Source organism: Stegastes partitus, unplaced genomic scaffold, assembly GCF_000690725.1.
Source record: "Stegastes partitus isolate 25-593 unplaced genomic scaffold, Stegastes_partitus-1.0.2 Scaffold143, whole genome shotgun sequence".
In the NCBI taxonomy this organism is placed as follows: Eukaryota; Metazoa; Chordata; class Actinopteri; family Pomacentridae; genus Stegastes; species Stegastes partitus.
The window spans coordinates 236,812-252,894 of NW_007577874.1; the positions used below are offsets into that span (position 1 = coordinate 236,812).

Here is a 16,083-nt window from a genome sequence, read left to right on the forward strand (position 1 = left end):
TCTTCCACACCTCATATGTACATACAGAACCACAGAGTCGTATTGGAGAAACGAGCTTTTGTGCAGCGAAATGATAAGAGCAAGTTGGTTCTTCTGCAACATCTGTGATGCTAATATAACACAATGTGACTTAAACTCGTCCCAGTGTGCAGCAAACAAACTAAAACACACAGAAACCCAAACCTGCTGGAATATCCAGAAATATGAAGGTGTGTCTCAGTGGAGCCTCCGTACGTTTTTAGCCCAAAGCTTCAGCAACACAAAGGAGAACTGGATTTATTAAGACAACAAATGAAAAGATGGATCAAGGTGGTTGAGAGAACAAGTGATCGATCAGAAGCAAGTCAGTGTTGATCTTCCTTCACCATAAAACTAGACACAACTACAGTAGACTTCAAAATCTGTCACAAAGGACAAACAGCGACGAGTCGATGAAGAAATCTGAACAAAAAATGATGCATTTAACAAACTGAGTCGACAACAAACACGACTTGGAGAAAATCCTGGGATCCTAAATGCACCGCACACTGAATAAACGATGGAGAAATAACATGTAAAGAAAATGAAAATAACCTGCTGTATTGTCTGTTCTGTCTCCTTGTGATGATCTCTGGACCACAGCAGGTGTACAGGACGGTGGAGCCGACCATCAACACGACAGTAACGGCCGTCACTGGTGAGAAAACTCTGTCTGGAGTCAGATTACAGATCAAACACCAGATTCAAGAGTCGATTAAATTAGCATCTATAATACATTTTTCTGTACAAATGATAACAATAAGTTTCTGGAGTATTTACATAAACATCCCAGTGTGAATATTGTGTTTGTTTTCAAGCTAAAACAAAGTGTTTTTGGAATTAAGTTGGAGCTGAATGGAAAATCTAACTAAATGTAAATTTCTTGTATAACTTCTCGTATAAACTTCATCCATGAATCTCAAAATATTTTGTTATATGTTTTAAATGATTGTTCCAGATTGTGTGATTAACTCGTGAAAATATGAGGAATTATTTGCAGAACAGCTGCAGCTAAAGATTATTTTTACCGTCGATTAATTGATTGATTGTTTGAAATTTAAAAAAAAACTTGAAAAATGTCAAATTTATCTGTTGAAAAAGCACAAAACAGCGACAATAAACTGATACGGTGCTGAGAAATAGACGCATGTGACGGTTGAAAGAATAAAATACAATAAAGGAGGAAGAAGAAAACATTAGAATTTAAAAATTACACTATAAAAGTTAAAAAGGAAGGTTTTTAATTTCCTCATAAACATATTGGAAGAGCAGCGTTTTCCACAACAAACAGACGTCGACTCACTTTTATCTGTTAATCAGCCAAATGTTTTTCATCAATCAATGAAATGTAAACAATAAATTTCTTATTCTGTTCCACCAAACAGGATAAGTTTCGTTGAGCAACAACTTGTGACATCTGGGAAGCTCAGACGCGTTGCCTTCAGTGTTTTGTTCGAAAATAACTACGACTGTTATTCTCCTGTTGAAAACGCAGAGTTGTCGTTATTGGGTGGAAACTATACGACACATTACAGCCAATAGAACCGTTTCTGATGTCAGTGAGTGTTTGATGTGTTTAATATCCTCGTGAAGGCGCCTATATGTGAAAACTAGACTGTGATTAACTTAAAGACGGGTTGAATATAAAACGGTGGAAAAAGACGTTCATCAGTAGGTACAGTTTGTCAAAATGTCCACAAACATCACAAAACACAGGATGTCTTCTGCCTATTTCATATCGTGTTAATGAGCCAAATACTTTCTCAATCAAATTATTCATCGTTTGAACTTTAAAAGTAAAAAAAATACCAGTTACAGCTTCACAGGCGTCTTATTTCGTCCAGTCAAATATCCCAAACCCCAAAATGTTCCGATTAATGAGGCGGTAACTCCAGAAAAACTTCCACAAACGTCTCAAAATATAGGAAAAATGTAGTGTGTTTCATTTTCTATTAATTAACCACATATTTTCTCAATCGAATGGTATAATTTGGACTCTGAAATATAAATAATATCCAGAAATATTTCATGTCATTAAGCAGATATTTGAGAAATTGTCACAATTTTTGCTTGAAAAATGACAGAAACTATGATTTTCCAGTTGATTTATTCACCAAAAAAACGAATAATTCTTGTTATTGGGGTGGAAACGAATGATTTTGTTCATCATTGATGTTTGTCAGGCTTCAAATGTTTACTTTCATGTCGCGCAATTTATGGCGAGACGAAGCTGGAACCACCGAATGTTTGTCAGTGAATTCTAGTTTATAGCAGATATTTGTTTTAGTTCAGTGTTGACAAAAACATGATTATATGAATGACAAGAGGTCGCTGCACCTGAAACAGGCCCGACTGTTCTCTCTGGTTTTTACACTTCAGTCTTTGTGTTCAGATGTTTTTTTCTGAGACTCCCTGTTGGTGTGTCCTCCAGATACGTACCAGTTCCTCAGCGACCCTCCTCCTGACCTCTACCCCAGCGTGGCCGCCGTGGGTTTCTCCGGCCTCCTGGGACTCTATCTGGCCAAAGGTGAGCCGCAGCAGACGGGCTGATGACACGTAAACACGAGAAAAAATCAGGGATAGATCAAGAAAAAAACGCAGCTTTTGTTGTTCCAGATTCAAACAGCGCTTGTGTGTCTTTCTAATGAGGCAGCCTTGAAAACAGAATGAGTTCATCAGCCTCCAGAGAACGGCTTCCTTTTTAAAATCATAAACTTTGGGTATTTAAAATGGTTTCTGTGTTTAACTTGATATATCAAATTCTTTTTTTTTTAAATGCACATCGACCCACTTAGAATAATCAATCAATAACATTAATTTCACATTAATTTGGCCAGAAATTCGGCTTCTGTATGGAGCTCCTGGTGTGCTAACGATGACCCCCGTCGAGCTCACAGACATTATAAACATATTTTAAATTCAGTGTGACGCACACTTTCCAGTAATGTCTCGTGTGTGGTGTCTGTGTTCAGTAAACGCCACTAAATCTGCTCAGAAGTCACTGGAAAAACATCCTCATCACTGCAGAACTTGATTGACAATTAGCACATTTTTAGCTTTTCTTCAGTCGTAAACTAAATCAGTGGTCGTAGTCGGTGCTTTAACGGCCTCAGCGCAACCTGGAGCTGCTAACGGCTAATTCAGCATCAATTTAATCACGACGATTTGACAAATACGGGCTGAAAACGTCGTGGCTCACCGCTAACGAATGGGCTTCTTGCTACATGTTGTGCTGAAGCTACACAACAGGAATTTAAATGTTTTTCACTGCTGTTTGTTTAAATGTTGATGTTTCCCTTTAAAATCCACTTAAACACACTCGATAGGGAGCTGAGGAGCTGCCGTCGTCTTCCAGATCAGATAGTAAATCAGTGAAGGTAACGAGCAGAGGAACAAAAGGTCACATCAGGTCACTGTGAACTCTGTTGATCTGTTTCAGGCTCCAGGGTGAAGCGCCTCGTATTTCCAGTCGGACTCATGGCTCTGAGTGCCTCCATGTTCTACCCTCAGCAGGCCGCAGCCTTGTTAAAGGTACACAGCAGGACTACAGCAGTACTACAGTAGTACTACAGCAGTACTACAGTCGTACTACAGTAGTACTACAGCAGTACTACAATAGTACTACAGCAGTACTACAGCAGTACTACAGCAGTATGACAGTAGTACTACAGCAGAACTACAGCAGGACTACAGCAGGACTACAGCATGTCCTGAACGTCTGGGTGGTTTTTCAGTTCTGTGATAACAAGACGACTCATTCTGTTCTCTACATGAATATTCACAGAGAACGTTGTGCACAAGTCTTCAACACTTAAAGTTCATCAAAGAGACTCGTTTAAATGGTTAAAGAAGGACCGAGCAGAAAGGTTGTTCAGCATCAGTCTTAGTGCCTCTGACTCTCTATGTGGTCCAGATTGACCAGAACACCAGAACTCTTTCCACTGACTGGTTGTAGACTGGTGTTGGGGTGATTTTTGACCTTGGATTGAGGTTGGACAGGTTTTGATTTCAACTCTTTGGTGTTTTTGGTCTTGACTGGATTCAGACAGATGTTGGGCGAGTTACAAACTGATTTGGACTTTGTTTTGGATGGTTTTTGGCACACTTTAGACTGCTTTCAGGTTTAGTTTTAGACTTGGTTTTGGACTGCTTTCAGACTTGGTTTCAGACTGGTTTGAGACCTAGTTTTGAGCTGGTTTTGTTCTGGTTTTAATCTGCTTTCAGATGTGGTTTTAGATTGTTTTGAACTGGTTTTGCTGGTTATAGACTATTTTCAGACTTGGCTTTGAAGTGGTTTTAGTCAGATTTCCAGCTGGTTTTTCTGCTGGTTTCATATCTGGTTTTGGGAGGAGTTTCAAGCTTGCTGACTGGTTTTAGACTACTTTCAGCTTTGCTTTCGTACCTGGTATTGGACTGATTTGAACTGGTTTTGGGCCAACTTTGGTTTTAGATTCAGTTTTGAACTGACTGGGTTGTTTGGGGGGCGATTCAAAGTTGTGTGTGACTGCTTTTAGACTAGTTTCAGCTTTGGTGTTGAACGGTTCTGGACTTGGCACTAGACTGGATTTGAACTGTTTTCAGACTAGTTGTTGGCTGATTTCAGACTTGGTTTTGAACTACTTTTAGACTGGTTTTGGACTGGTTGTAGACTCATCATAGACTGATTTCAGACTCGGCTGTGCACTGGTTTTAGACTTAGTTTTAGACTTGGTTTTGAACCGGTTTTGGATTGAGTTTAGACTTTAGTTGAATGATCGAGTGGCTTGGTGTTGGACTGGTTGAACCACATTTGAACTGGTTGACTCAGTATATCTACATAACATCCATACGTCTGTGATTTGTTGGTGCTTTGGAGTCGCTTCAGCTTCATGATGACAGGAGACAGACTGAAGTCCTTCTGACACGTTCTGGTTGCTTTGAACTTTTAGATCCAGTAACTCACTGATACATGGAGTTTAAAGGCGATCTAACAGAAGAGCTGCTTCATGGCTGCATCATCTTTCTTTTTTAATAGTTTGATAAACACACAGTAACCATCGTCTGTTATTCAGGGACAAAGCTGTTGCTGCTTTTAGTCGCTTCAAGTTTTCATTTTGTTATATTTATAGGATTGACAGCACAGGAGAAAACGTCATCCAAACGCTGGATTTTCCAGTTTTTAACACATCTGATGTCAACGGAAACGTTCATCTGATGGAGATAAAAACATTTAAACTCTCTTTATTTAGTCACCGACTGACCGTCAGGAAACAGCTGCCAGCACCACCGCTCTGCTCTTCTGTTACTCTTTGGTACCAAATAGGCCTGTTCTGGCCACAGAAAGCTCTTTGTTGGAGACTCTTGACTGGAAACCGCTGTGGAAAATCACACCCTGACCTCACCAACCGCATCCCTCACATTCAGACTTTCCAGGCATGATGTTATCGGCGTTTGTGTGCGTTTGATCTGGGTCCGGCTTCCCTTTAGGAAAGGGCTCAGCTTCCGTGCAGGAAGTGCAGGCTGTGAATTGTGTGTTGTGATTTCCACTGGTGTCTGGGTCATATTATTTAACGTGCTTCCTTCACACAGTCACAGTCACCCTGAACTTTATGTGGATCGACCTGTGGGATACGATTTTACCCGTTTAAACTCACACTAAACTAGAAACCAGTATGTTGCAGTCAGAAAGAAACCACAGTTAATCACATAGACCATATTTGTGTTTTTGTTGAATGTAACGCCTCTTCTGTAAAGTCTCATCATCCAACAACTTCAGATAACTCTCCTCCCCCGTGTCGTCTCTTATACCTGCTTGACTAATCATGTTTTTGTCTTTCCACCAGGTGAGCAGAGACTCGGCGTACAGCTGGGCTCAGCAGGGCCGAACCGCCGCCGAGAACCTCTGGAAAGATCCACCGTTTGCCAAGAAGAAGGTGAGTCTGGTTCCGCCCAACACTTGTCTATTCTTATCAGTTTTTTATCGGTCGCCTCTTCTGACTCTTTGCTTCTTTCTTGGTGAAGCCGGAGAAGAAAGAGGCGACAGAGAGCGACGACGCGAGCAGCTGAAGGAGAATCACACCTCAGTGACACACCTGCACATGAACTGGGCTTATTTCACACACAGACAAACTCCCAGAGCCGCACATCTGGATCGGTTCGCTTGTCTCGCTTTGTTATGTAGCAGAAGCTTATCAGCCGAGTCGTTCCTGAACTCCGCCGCCACTTCCAAGAAGCATCTCTCTGGATAGCTGAGCAGGTTTTATTCAGATTACTTCCTTAAATGTGCTTCTTGGAACAGCCCTCGTAAACATTTCTCCTTTTTCCTTCGATGAACTCGGCTCAGAAAATCAGGTCACATGATTCTGCTGACATAGCATCCACCACTGACTCGTCCTCAAGCTTCAGCTTCACAGACCGCGACAGACATGAAACCTTTTTCAAACGAATCCCTGTCAAAATGACTTCCTTTTACTCATCTTACTTAACACTCAGTGGAATATTTTGGGACTTTCAGAAACTTTTTAGTGGATTAAACAATGAATTTATGCACTTACACAATAATTTGCAGATTAATTGATATTGAAAATAGGTGTTAATTGCAGCCTTAGAGGGAATATTCACATTGAACCTTAGTCCTCCTGATCAGTCTAACAGAGAGTCAGATACTCAGCCAGCAAGAACTACATTTTCAATCAAGTAGCATTCCTATGCTAGCAACTAGCATTCCTAGCCTAGCAACTACAATTCCTAGGCTAGCAAATGGCAATATTAGGCTGACAACTAGCATTCCTAGGCTATCAGCTAGCATTCCAAGGCTAGTGACGAGAATCTTTAGGCTGACCACCACCATTCCCAAGCTCATAAATGGCACTTCCAGGCTGGTTGCTAGTGTTTCCACGTTAGCCACTAGCGTTACTCGACTGGCAACCGGCATACCTAGACTAGCATCTAACGTTCCTGAGATACAAACTGGCATTTCTAGCCTAGCAACTACAATTCCTAGGCTAGCAACTGGCATTTTTGAGCTAGTCACTAACATTCCCAGGCTAGCCACTAGCATTCCAAGTCCAGCAACTAGTAGTCATGGGCTAACTACCGTCATTCCTGGACTAGCAACTAGCATTACTCAGCTAGCGACTGGCATTCCTAGCCTAGCAGCTATAATTCCTTGGTTAACAAATGACAATCTTAGGCTGACAACTAGCATTCCTAGGCTATCAGCTAGCATCCTAGGGCTAGTCACAAGAATCTTTAGGCTGACCACCACCATTCCCAAGCTCATAAATGTTACTCCCAGGCTCATTGCTAGTGTCTCCATGCTAGGCACTAGCATTTCTAGGCTGATAACTAGCATTTGTGGACTGGCAACCGGCATTTCTAACCTAGCAACCACAATTCGTAGGCTAACAACTGCCATTTCTAGGCTAGTCATTAACATTCCCAGGCCAGCAACTAGCATTCATGGGCTAACCACTGTCATTCCTAAACTAGCAACTAGCATTACTCGGCTAACGCCTGGCCTTCCTAGTCAACGAGCATTCATGGGCTACCGACTGGCATTCCTAACCTAGCAACCCCAATTCCTAGGCTAGCAATGAGCATCCCTGTGCTACCAACTGGAATTCCAAAGCTAACATTCCTGGACTAGCAACTGGAATTCCACAATTACTGGGCTAGCAACTAGCATTCCTGGGCTAGCAACTGGAATTCCAAAGCTACAAACTGGCATTCTTAGGCTAGTCCCTAGCATCTCCAGGCTTGTCACAACCATTCCTGAGCTAACAGCTACCATTCCCAGGCTAACAAATAGCATCACCAGGTTAGCAACTTGTAATCTTGGGCTAGTGGTCAGCCCCACAGGCTAGTCATTTGTCTCCCTGACGGTATTTTATAAACACGGAACAAACTGTGTGTATGACGTGTAGGCGAGGTGCACATATACGGTCGCTTTTACATAAAAGGGATGCTAGTTGCTAGTCGAGGAATGCTAGTTGCTAGCTGAATGCTAGTGAGCAGTAAAGTCAGGTGTGTATCCAGTGGGTTGCTGATGTAGGCAGGTGAATATATGTAGAAATAGAGAAATAGTGAACTGCTCCTTTAAGCCTTTTCAGCATAATGACGTGAGGTTTTTTATTGACCAAACTATCCGATAACAGCAGCTTTTAGAAGCCAGTTTTTAGTCCACATTTGTCAGATAATTCAGCGGGTTTTTAGATCATTTATTCTGCTTTCTCACGTATCAGAGATCAGTCGAGCTTTCTGTGGACTCGTCACCTCCTTCTGTGGCATAAAGGAGGGTTTCTGTGCTCACGAGTTTCAGTTTCTGACTCACAACTGTTGAATGTTTTGTTCAGGTCACACTGTGATGCTTTTATTTCTGCTGTGATCCAATGAAGGGCCAAACGACGTCTGCATCCATCCATCCTAATTATTAATGAAGCGTTAATTGTCCATGTCTGATGAAGCGCTGTATATACTGTGTGTAATTAAATCTGCTATTTATCACTAAACACACACACAAGTGTTCTCGTCTTATGAGCTGCTGGTCATCATAGAAACATACAAAGTGAAGGTCGGGCGCATTTTCATCAGTTATTGTTTGCACAAGTTAACACCAGAAAGATATTCATGTTATTTTAGAGAACCAATAATGATTATTTTGGACTATAATTTATTTTCTGATTAATAATGTTCAAGAATAAAAACAGTAAAAGTAATATTTACTGAGCTTTCTATGTTCCAGCTTCTCCTCCCTTTTGTCTGATGTTTGAGGCTTTGAGGCTGCAGACACACTGGAAAAAGGTTGGTTTTCCTTGAATTCCCGATAAAAAGCTTCTGCTTAAAGTGTACATTTGTGCTCAACTTGAATTTATTTTTCCCTTTTCAGCATCCTGCTTAGAGGGGCTGCATGATGTGTGTGGAATATATCAGTTTACAGCACGACAGGTGTGTTTCATGTGAGTAGTTTTCATTAATAGCAGCATTTATTGTCAGTTTTTGTTGATTTAATGATAGGTGGATGATGACAGAGCAGTTTTGGGGCTTAAGGGTGGATTAAATGAGTCACAAATCACCAAAATAAACTAAATATAGAGTAAATGAATGTTTTTATCTAACTCTGAGCTCACTGTGCAGGTGATTGGTGAGTGAGGTTTGTTCTCCACTCAGCTGATATCTTTCATTTTCAGAGTGTATACATTAAATTTCCAGTCTGATGCTTGTGGCTGCAGCACTTCCTCCTGTAACTGCTCACAGAGTTCACTGCTGAGGCTCCTAATCAGGAGTGAATGCAGATTTATCGGCTATGAAAGAGTTTTTCAGAAGCCGCATCAGCTGATTGCTTTCGTGCCGGAGCTGAAATACGACTTCAGTCAGTAAACGCCACGTATGTGAAACGAACAGGAACCCTCTGAGCCTCTGAGCGCTGCTTCCTCTTCAGACGGTTAAAAGCGGTTTAAGTTCCCCAAATGCTGACGTCACGTTCGCTGCAGTGCTGCACGTGAACCTACAGAAGCGTTCTGAAGGGTTCCTCACATGACCCTGTGAAAAGCACACAGTGTTCACGCCACTAAACGCTGCTGCTGCTGCTGTCGGGTTTCCAGACTGGGAGGACAGAGGTGACCTCAGACAGCCGATACTTTGAGCCGCCGTGTCACCGCTGAGTCTAAATGTGGCTTCAGGTGCATCGCAGGACGAGAGGATTCTGATATTCTGCCGTTCGTATCTGTAAGGTTCAGTTAAATAACCGACTGACAGTAAAAGCTCCTCCGTGGATCTCCAGGTCGGAGCCTCATAAAGAACCGACTCAGCTCGACATTTATTGAAGCTTATGAACTCTTTGACAAAGTTTCAGGATCGACTTCTAGAAGCAGAACTCTGGTTTCACCTCCGTCCACTTAAACTACAACGTGCTGAAAGTGCACCATAAAAACAAGGTGTGTTCAGCTTTGATGGGAAAAGGAAACGTCCACATAGAAAACGACCACGAGAAAGAATCAGTGGATGTGTTGAGTTTCTCTGAAATACCATCAGCTGACTGTGACACACGGAGAAGATCCATGTTGTGAGCTGACGCTATAACGAGCAGCTTGAATGTTCTGTAAACGGGTTCATTTCAGCGACTCGATGATCTCAGAGCGTTTCGTGGCTGTTCTGGACCTTTGAGTTATAAAAACGCTGCCATGTGTCACAACAGCCACTAAGTCGACATTTTGGTTCCATTGTTCCCTCAAACAGTTTCCAAAGTGGAGACTGAGCTCTAAAGTTTCACATTTTGTTGCTCGTTGCTGCTGTTTACAGGACTGACTGTATATGTAGCACTTCATGGTGCATTTTGCACTTGGATCAATATATTTGATGCTTGTTGTGTTCATTTATTCGTACTGTGGTGGGAACACTTCACTCTTTCTGCTTGCTGTTGTAGTTTCCCTGCAGGGATCAACAAAGTGTTCCTATTCTGCTCTAAGTCGACTGAATTCAGACGAAGAATCAAATTAAACTTGATGAACTGACACAGAGCCGTGTGAGATCAGTTACAGTTTTATTCCAAACATAATGGATCTTACACTAAGAATAAACGCTGGATTAAACACACGTGATTCAGAGCTACATGTGAATCAACAAACTAAGACTGAACTACGAACACAGTGTTACTGTGAAACTTCCTCTTTAGAAGCTGAACTCCTGCCGGCGAGGCGTCCCCGTCGGACCCTCGTCGCTCCTCCTCTCCGTCACTCCTCGGCCGGCGTGGCCATCTTGACCAGGCTGTCCTTGTCGAACCGGAACAGCCTCCAGCCCTCCTCCTGGGAGAGATCCTCGGCGCCGCGGCGCTTGTAGAACTGGACGGACGGCTCGTTGTTCTCGGCCACCACGAACATCATGCCGGTGCAGCGCGTCTTCATGGCCAGCTGGACGGAGAACACAGAGGTAACGTCGTAAACAACATTTCCCATAATGCATTTTAGTCATTTAAATCTTAGAAAAAAATTTAATCTACACTATACATGTTCCTCCAAATGAAGAACTGCTGCTTTCAGCTCTAAATTTAAGCATTTTTAATTTGAAAAAAATAACATTTACTCACTTTTTAAACAAGAAAAGCAAGAATGGAATCATGTTTCCTCTTTAAGTTTTTTTCTTTTCTATTTCTCTCAAACCTCATTTTGTCTGTTTGTCTTAAGTGCAATAACATCAGACAATAAACGTACAAGTTATAACAGAGCATGACAGAAGTAAAGACGGGAATGAATACATAACAAAGTGCTAGAATGCGTCTGAAAACACTGTTAGAAAGAGTTTTACACTAAAACAAGGACTCACGAATAAAAACATCATTAAAATTAATTAAACACTTAAAAAAATGCTACAGGGGATTTAAAAGCAGCTGCTAATGTTTACTGTAATAAATTTCAGACTCACGTCACTGAGGTGCCGCAGGATCTCCGAGCCGATGCCGAGCCCTGAAAGCACATTTAAAGGATTTAATTAAAACCAAGACGCTGCAGGGGAGCAGCTCAACGTGAGCCAGGACGGGGGGACGCTTTTATCTCTCAATCAATCAGACTTTATCTCTGTAGCACTTTTCATACAAACAGAAACACAACAGAAAATAAAAACACAATAAAACAACACAAACAAGGCCCACAGTCATGTTATCAATAAAAGCATTCAAAGAACTGAGGAGACGCTGTCCTGCATGAGACACTGGCTGAGATCAAAGAAAACAAGCTGGATAGATGTTACCTCTGTACTCGTCCATCACGTAGAACTCCTCCAGGTACAGCTGCTTGCCCACCCAGGGGTCGTAGGTGAAGTAGTACATGGCGAAGCCCACCACCTTCGGATCTGCACACGGGGGATTTTAGACGATAAGAAAGTGGACTTAAAAAACACTCACAGAATTAGGAAGGAAACAAAATCAGGCCAGTAGCCGTATACAAAACACAAAGCAGTCGATATAAATAATCGGGGCCAAAGGTACATTTCCAGAGCTGATTAAGCAGCACAACATGTCCCTGTAAACCACATGAAACCACATGTAAGCCGTTCAGCTCAGAGTGTTTTATCTCCACGCAGGTCGATGCCTGTCTTCTACAGGCTACATGACTGGACCTGTTACTTGCTTAATAAAGTGCATTTAATGTACATTTATCCCATCACAGATCAATCCTTCTACCTTTGACCTACTTGTGGAGGTTTGCCTCCCGGGAATCAAAACATTCTTGAACTGTAATTATCAGGAACGTGCTCCGAACTGTGGTACCGCACTCATCTATAACATAGAACGCTCTGGAACAAACTGTGCGTTTATTCAGGAGCACCTGAGTGTCAACAGGTTATCGAGAAACGTGTAACACAAGTTGGAGTTGAACTTTCGGTTCCGTTTCCTGATTCAATCTGTACATTGGATCAGTGAAAACGTGCACAAAAGAGCTGCAGCCGGCTTCACTCGCTGTACAGCATCAACACAAAGACAGGAAGCACACGATGGAAAACACACTGTACAGGTGCACAGAGAAGCGATTTCAATCCCTCTATCAGTGGCCTGGCTGACCCTGAGCAGGGCTCCTCACCGTCACTGCTGCTCTCTCCTTGGATCTCGGCGATGATGCAATGGTAAAACGGGGTGTCACCAAATCCATCCTCAAGGAGTTCTACGAGGAAACGCACACGTTAGGCAAACACAATGGAGACAAGTGCTGCTAGCGCGGCCACTGAGGCGACTTGAGGCTCACCTTTCTCAGTCAGTGTCACCTGGTGCTCCATCTCTTCGTATTTTGCAAGTTCCTGGGACGAGAGAGGACAGAGAGAACAGCTTAGTGCCGACAGCTTTGTTAACAGTAAATCTGCCATTTAACATGAACAAGGAACAAAAACCAACATTTTGTGCTCAGTGGGACGTTTTACAGTCACTCATACGAGCCCATCTGGACGGTTTAACGTCTGTGTCGGTCGGTTTTCAAGCACAACTTCCAGGATTTCTTTCTGTTCTATAAACCGAATACAGTCTGAGTATCACGACCGCGCTGCCTCGCGCCTCAGGCACATTCCTAACTTACTCTGTGTACAAATCAATGATTTGAGGAAACAACTTGCGGATTAATCCAAGAAAACCCTCATTAGTTGCGGTTGTCATGCTGATAAATGAGAAGTAGGAGCTGCTTCTGACTACATACCGGCCAACATCTGTGATTATAATCTGTTTATTATACGTGGAGTCTTTCATTAAGGACAAACTCCACATCTCCTCTATAACACCCACTGGTCTCCACGTTTTCACCAGAAAATACTTCAGATTCTTGAAACGCCACAACATGAATTTGAAGACGTCTTTGTGGACTGGAGAGCATTACAGTTTTATTTATGAGGGGGTAGGACTGTACTTCTCGTCTGTATGTGCTTCTAAATATTAAATACAACGTGTCTGTTGTTAGATAGCTCCACCACATACACCAGAATGATAATACATCTGTGATTATGATGCGATAAATTATACAACATGCCACTTATGAAGGAAACAATGCCATCATTTTAGTCAATAACCTGCTTTTCTCTGTATTTACACTAAAAAATACTTCTTATGTTTGGACTGCTGGCCACAAAAAATATAGATTTGTGAGACAACATTTCGGAGTTTCTAGATTTTAGACACATTTTTGGGAGGAAACTGTTAATTGTCATTTAAACAGGCTTATAAATGTTAAATAGGATCCGTTTCTGGTCAACTAATGGCCAACATTTACTGTCACACTCACATATCTGTGATTATTATTATTATGTGATAAATTGTGCTATACACTAGTTTTCTATGTATTTTCACTGGAAACATTTTGTTGGGGGGTTGCTGGCCACAGAGGTTTAACAGTTTGTTCTGTTCTGGTTGTTGCTTGTTAGATATTGTCCAACATAAAGCTTAAAGCCAACACGTATGTGTTTATTATGTGGTTTACCGTATTATTTATGAAGGAAATATCATCATTTTAGTCGCTAAGCTGCTTTCCTCTGCACTGACACTCTAAACGACAGATTTGAAGACCGCTGGCCACAAAAACAACAAATAAACAAAGGATATTATGGATTAGGGAACTTTTTATTCTATTTTTCTTTTTGAAGGAGCTGTTTATTTGGCTTTTATATACATATATATGCTAAATATGGGCCGTTGCTTGTTAAATACTGGCCAACATATAACACACAAGACGAACACATGTGTGATTATGATGTGATTAATCATCACAAATATCATTTATTGAGAAAATGTCTTAATTCTAGGAGATTACCTGCTTTAATGTGCATTTAGAGAGGACAAACTTTTGGATTGCTTGCCACACAAAACGTAAACAAACAAACAAAAAGGCATCACTGTGGATTAGGGGACTTTTTATTCTAGGTTTTATTTCTCTTTATGTGTGTACACGTTAAGTAGGGGCTGTTAAACTGACATACTGTGATTATTATGTGACAAAAATGTCATTTACTAAGGAAACACCATAGTTCTAGGAGATGACCTGCTTTTTTTTATACCTTTTTATCTGCAAAATATTTGGATTATTTCATTGCAGATTGTTTTAGGATTTCTCTTTAGATGTAGGAACTTCTGATGGGTGTTTCTTTCACACAGTAAACCATGAGGAGCGAGGTGTGAGGACGCCCGTCAGCAGCCTTGTTGTCTCTGTCAGGTGGCGCTTACACAACTCTAATCACACATCATCTCCCGGACGTCAGCGCGGCGACAGACGGACCATATTTGGGAAACTGTGTCAGTCAGCGCGGAGGAATGAGCCGTAAACAAAGGCGCCGAGCTCGGACATCCTCCGGACATTTTCCACCTGCTTCCCCATCAAACAGGCGTCGACTGACGTTATCTGCCGCTGTCGAGGCTAGCAGTCCGTTAGCTACAGGAACAGCTTAGTAAACAGCTAGCCGTTAGCTAAAGTAACGGTGAAGTAAACAGCTAGCCGTTAGCTAAAGTAACGGTGAAGTAAACAGCTAGCCGTTAGCTAAAGTAACGGTGAAGTAAACAGCTAACTGTTAGCTCAACAGTTTCACTCAACACTAGCAGTTGTGTTAAATTACCATCGAATACTATCAAATTTAATCGATTTTTATGACTTTTAAGCCCCAGTATTTTCTTCTCCTACAGGCCTACCTTCACCAGTCGTAATATATCAGAGACGTCCTTGGGTTCAGCTTTTCGTAATTTATAGTCCATTTTCTTCTTTTACTCTTTTTTCCTTTCGTGAGAAGTCCTCTGTATGTGAAGTGGAAGATTAGATGTTTCTTCATTCGCTTCAGAGTGGCTTTATCCCCACAGTCAGCCTCTGGTCCGGACGCGTTTGTCGAGACAAGAACATCCAGTTAGAGTCGCCCTTCGGCCGGGTCGCTGCCGTTCAACTGCCTTCTCCTTTGTTTACATCGCCTTATTTATACCCGGCTCCGGCTGGACTGTGATTGGTCGGCTCGCACCCGTCTCGGATTTCTAGCGAATCAGCGACACCTTGTGGCGGCCGTTTAACCAATGGGAGCGCAAGAAGTAGTCACGTGTGGGATTGTTTTTATTCTGTCAGGATCTTTGTTTTTGATGGCGAAGGAAGAAACTCCTAAAAGTTTTAAGTAAAAGTTTATGAAAATACTCAATTTGAAGTAAACGTTTAGCATCTTTGCTGGATTAAAATTGTAAATATATATGTATTTGTAGTAATGCATGTGCATAAACAGAGAAAATAAAACCAACCTTTCTCAAGAGTAAGCAAACTGTCAGGAACACATTTGATAGTGTTCTTGGTTTCACAAGCAACAAAAAGACTTTTCTGGCTCAGAATTTGTGGGTTTATTGTGCATGAAAACAAACATGATTTCAAAACAGTGAGTCACTGACCTGAAGCTCTTTATTTTCATGTCATGTTTGACCATTTAATAAGCAAAAATGTTGAACAGGCTCGAATAAATGAAACTCCAATCATCAAAAGCTGCTTGATTCTACTTTCTTTTTAAATTCTTGGTGATTTTCCGTGTCCGGCCTGTTTAACTTTTTGGGATTTGTCAAAAAATTCCTCCAGTTGGGAATACCTGGACTGCAATGAGAGA

The 16,083-nt window shown here is 41.7% G+C and overlaps 2 protein-coding genes across 2 annotated transcripts in view; one reads left to right on the forward strand and one right to left on the reverse strand.

Moving 5' to 3' along the window:
- apoob (apolipoprotein O, b) overlaps positions 1-8,846 on the forward strand; it is a 15,177-nt gene extending 6,331 nt beyond the window's left edge. Inside the window, exons 5-9 of the mRNA XM_008279059.1 lie at positions 622-676; positions 2,450-2,545; positions 3,458-3,549; positions 5,841-5,930; positions 6,019-8,846. Of these exons, the coding sequence (XP_008277281.1) occupies positions 622-676; positions 2,450-2,545; positions 3,458-3,549; positions 5,841-5,930; positions 6,019-6,063 (378 nt within the window). The 3' untranslated portion in view covers positions 6,064-8,846. The remainder of the gene's footprint in view (positions 1-621; positions 677-2,449; positions 2,546-3,457; positions 3,550-5,840; positions 5,931-6,018) is intronic.
- A 1,674-nt stretch (positions 8,847-10,520) lies between these two features.
- On the reverse strand, positions 10,521-15,420 carry LOC103355315 (diamine acetyltransferase 1). The gene is made up of 6 exons (XM_008279060.1): positions 15,146-15,420; positions 12,732-12,783; positions 12,570-12,650; positions 11,740-11,841; positions 11,416-11,456; positions 10,521-10,904 (listed from the first exon to the last, which is right to left on the reverse strand). Exons 1-6 carry the CDS (start codon positions 15,206-15,208, stop codon positions 10,728-10,730), a joined length of 516 nt encoding a protein of 171 aa, XP_008277282.1. The 5' UTR covers positions 15,209-15,420; the 3' UTR covers positions 10,521-10,727.
- Positions 15,421-16,083: the final 663 nt, after the last annotated feature.

Coding starts and splice junctions, on each gene's coding strand:
- LOC103355315 (XM_008279060.1), bottom strand. CDS start 15,208: ATGGACTATAAATTACGAAAAGCTGAACCCAAGGACGTCTCTGATATA. Junction 11,842..12,569: donor AGGAGAGAGCAGCAGTGACG/GTGAGGAGCCCT, acceptor CCCCGTGTGCAG/ATCCGAAGGTGGTGGGCTTC. Junction 10,905..11,415: donor TCCTGCGGCACCTCAGTGAC/GTGAGTCTGAAA, acceptor TTCTCCGTCCAG/CTGGCCATGAAGACGCGCTG.